The sequence below is a fragment of the Olea europaea genome, chromosome 10, assembly GCF_002742605.1.
Source record: "Olea europaea var. sylvestris chromosome 10, O_europaea_v1, whole genome shotgun sequence".
NCBI lineage: Eukaryota > Viridiplantae > Streptophyta > Magnoliopsida > Lamiales > Oleaceae > Olea > Olea europaea.
Window position 1 is genome coordinate 35,587,588 of NC_036246.1, and position 1,648 is coordinate 35,589,235.

A 1,648-nucleotide genomic window follows, 5' to 3' on the forward strand; every position below is an offset into this window, starting at 1 on the left:
TTGAATGACAAAAAATCCTATATTCCATGGAATAACAAAGCACATAGACATTCACTTCCATTTTATTTGTGACCTGGTGGCAAAAGAAGAGATTGCATTGAAGTTTTGTAACACAAATGAACAAGTGGCTGATATATTTACAAAGGCTCTACCATGTCAAAAACATGTCTACTTCAGATCACTACTTGGTGTGTGCAATTTTGAATCAAGGGGGAGTGTTGAAAATTGATTCGAAATTTATCCAAATTTGACTTGGTCTTTGATATTTATTTTTCCAGCAGATTCTTGCTCCTAAATTCACTGTTTAAGGTTAGCAAATAAGTCTGAAAGTAGTGGCAATAATATCTAGTATTAGTTGAGATTTTTATGCTTTTCAGTTTGCTTGTAAGCCTATAAATAGGCACCTTCAGCTCTGGAATAAAAACATAGCAGATAACTTGCAAACTCTGCATTCCTGAGTGTTAATTTCTTTCTGCAGCTCCTTCCTTTCTTTTTGAATACTCTGCTACTCTAAATTCCCAAAACAAGCATAACAAAATCTAGGAACTCATTATGAGTAACAATTTACTTATCTGCTTTTCTCATCATAGGAGGCATTGTTTAGTGTTGATCTTGCAAATTATTTAGCCGTCGTCGTAATTTTGAATTCATTTTCAACTAAAATTTGACCAGTTACATTGTCTACTGTTACCAGTGATGGCTACAGGTGAAATTGAACAGAATGGAACTTGTGAAGTGCATGGTTATTTGAAGCAAAGAAGCTGAGAACAACAGAAGGTATGTCCAGGTGTATATGTTCTTCGAGCAAGTTATCATTCTAATATTTTGGAGAAGCCTAATATTAGGGAACTTTTTGGTGGAAGTGGTCAGTTTCAAGAAATGAGTTTGGCACGCCCAGGTGATACTAGATGGGGCTCACATTTATTGACAGTTACTCGTTTCATTAATATGTTTAATGCTATTATAGATGTTCTTGAGAATATATCAGAAGATGGCGTACATTCAGATCAAAAATCTTTGGCCTTAAGACAGATGAACAATATGCAAGATTTTGAGTTTGTGTTCAGTCTTCATTTTATGTTTGAAATTCTTGCAATTACAGACGACCTTTCACAAGCCTTACAGAAAAAGGATCAGGATATTCAGAATGCTATGAGGTTATTGAATTTGTGTAAGTGTGCATTGCAGAACTTGAGAGAGAATGGTTGGGATACTTTATTCAGTAGGGTGATTGAGTTTTGTGTTGATAGACATATTTTAGTGCCTAATATGGAGGATATTGTAGTGGTGAAAGGTCGACCTAGGCGTGTAGCTCAACAGGTGACTTATTTTCATCGCTTTTATGTTGATTTGTATTGTCATGTGATAGACTCAATCTTGCAAGAGTTGAATGATCGATTTCCAGAAACAACTACTGAGCTCTTTACTTGCATTTCATGTTTAAGTCCAAGAGATTCATTTGCAGCTTTCAATAAGGATAAATTGCTACGTTTTGCTCAGTTCTATCCTTTGGACTTCAATAGTGAAGAACTTTTATTACTTAGACCTCAACTTGATAAGTTTCTTTTGCTTGTGAGAATGGACGAAGCTTTCTTTAATCTCAATAGTATATCCTGTGTAGCTCAGAAGTTGATTGAAACTAGAAGTT

General features: G+C 35.0%; 1 protein-coding gene across 1 annotated transcript in view; it reads left to right on the plus strand.

The window, feature by feature from the left end:
• The first annotated feature begins 696 nt into the window (after positions 1–696).
• LOC111400588 overlaps positions 697–1,648 on the plus strand; it is a 1,255-nt gene continuing 303 nt past the window's right edge. The window contains exons 1-2 of the mRNA XM_023027995.1: positions 697–706; positions 788–1,628. Of these exons, the coding sequence (XP_022883763.1) occupies positions 697–706; positions 788–1,628 (851 nt within the window). The remainder of the gene's footprint in view (positions 707–787; positions 1,629–1,648) is intronic.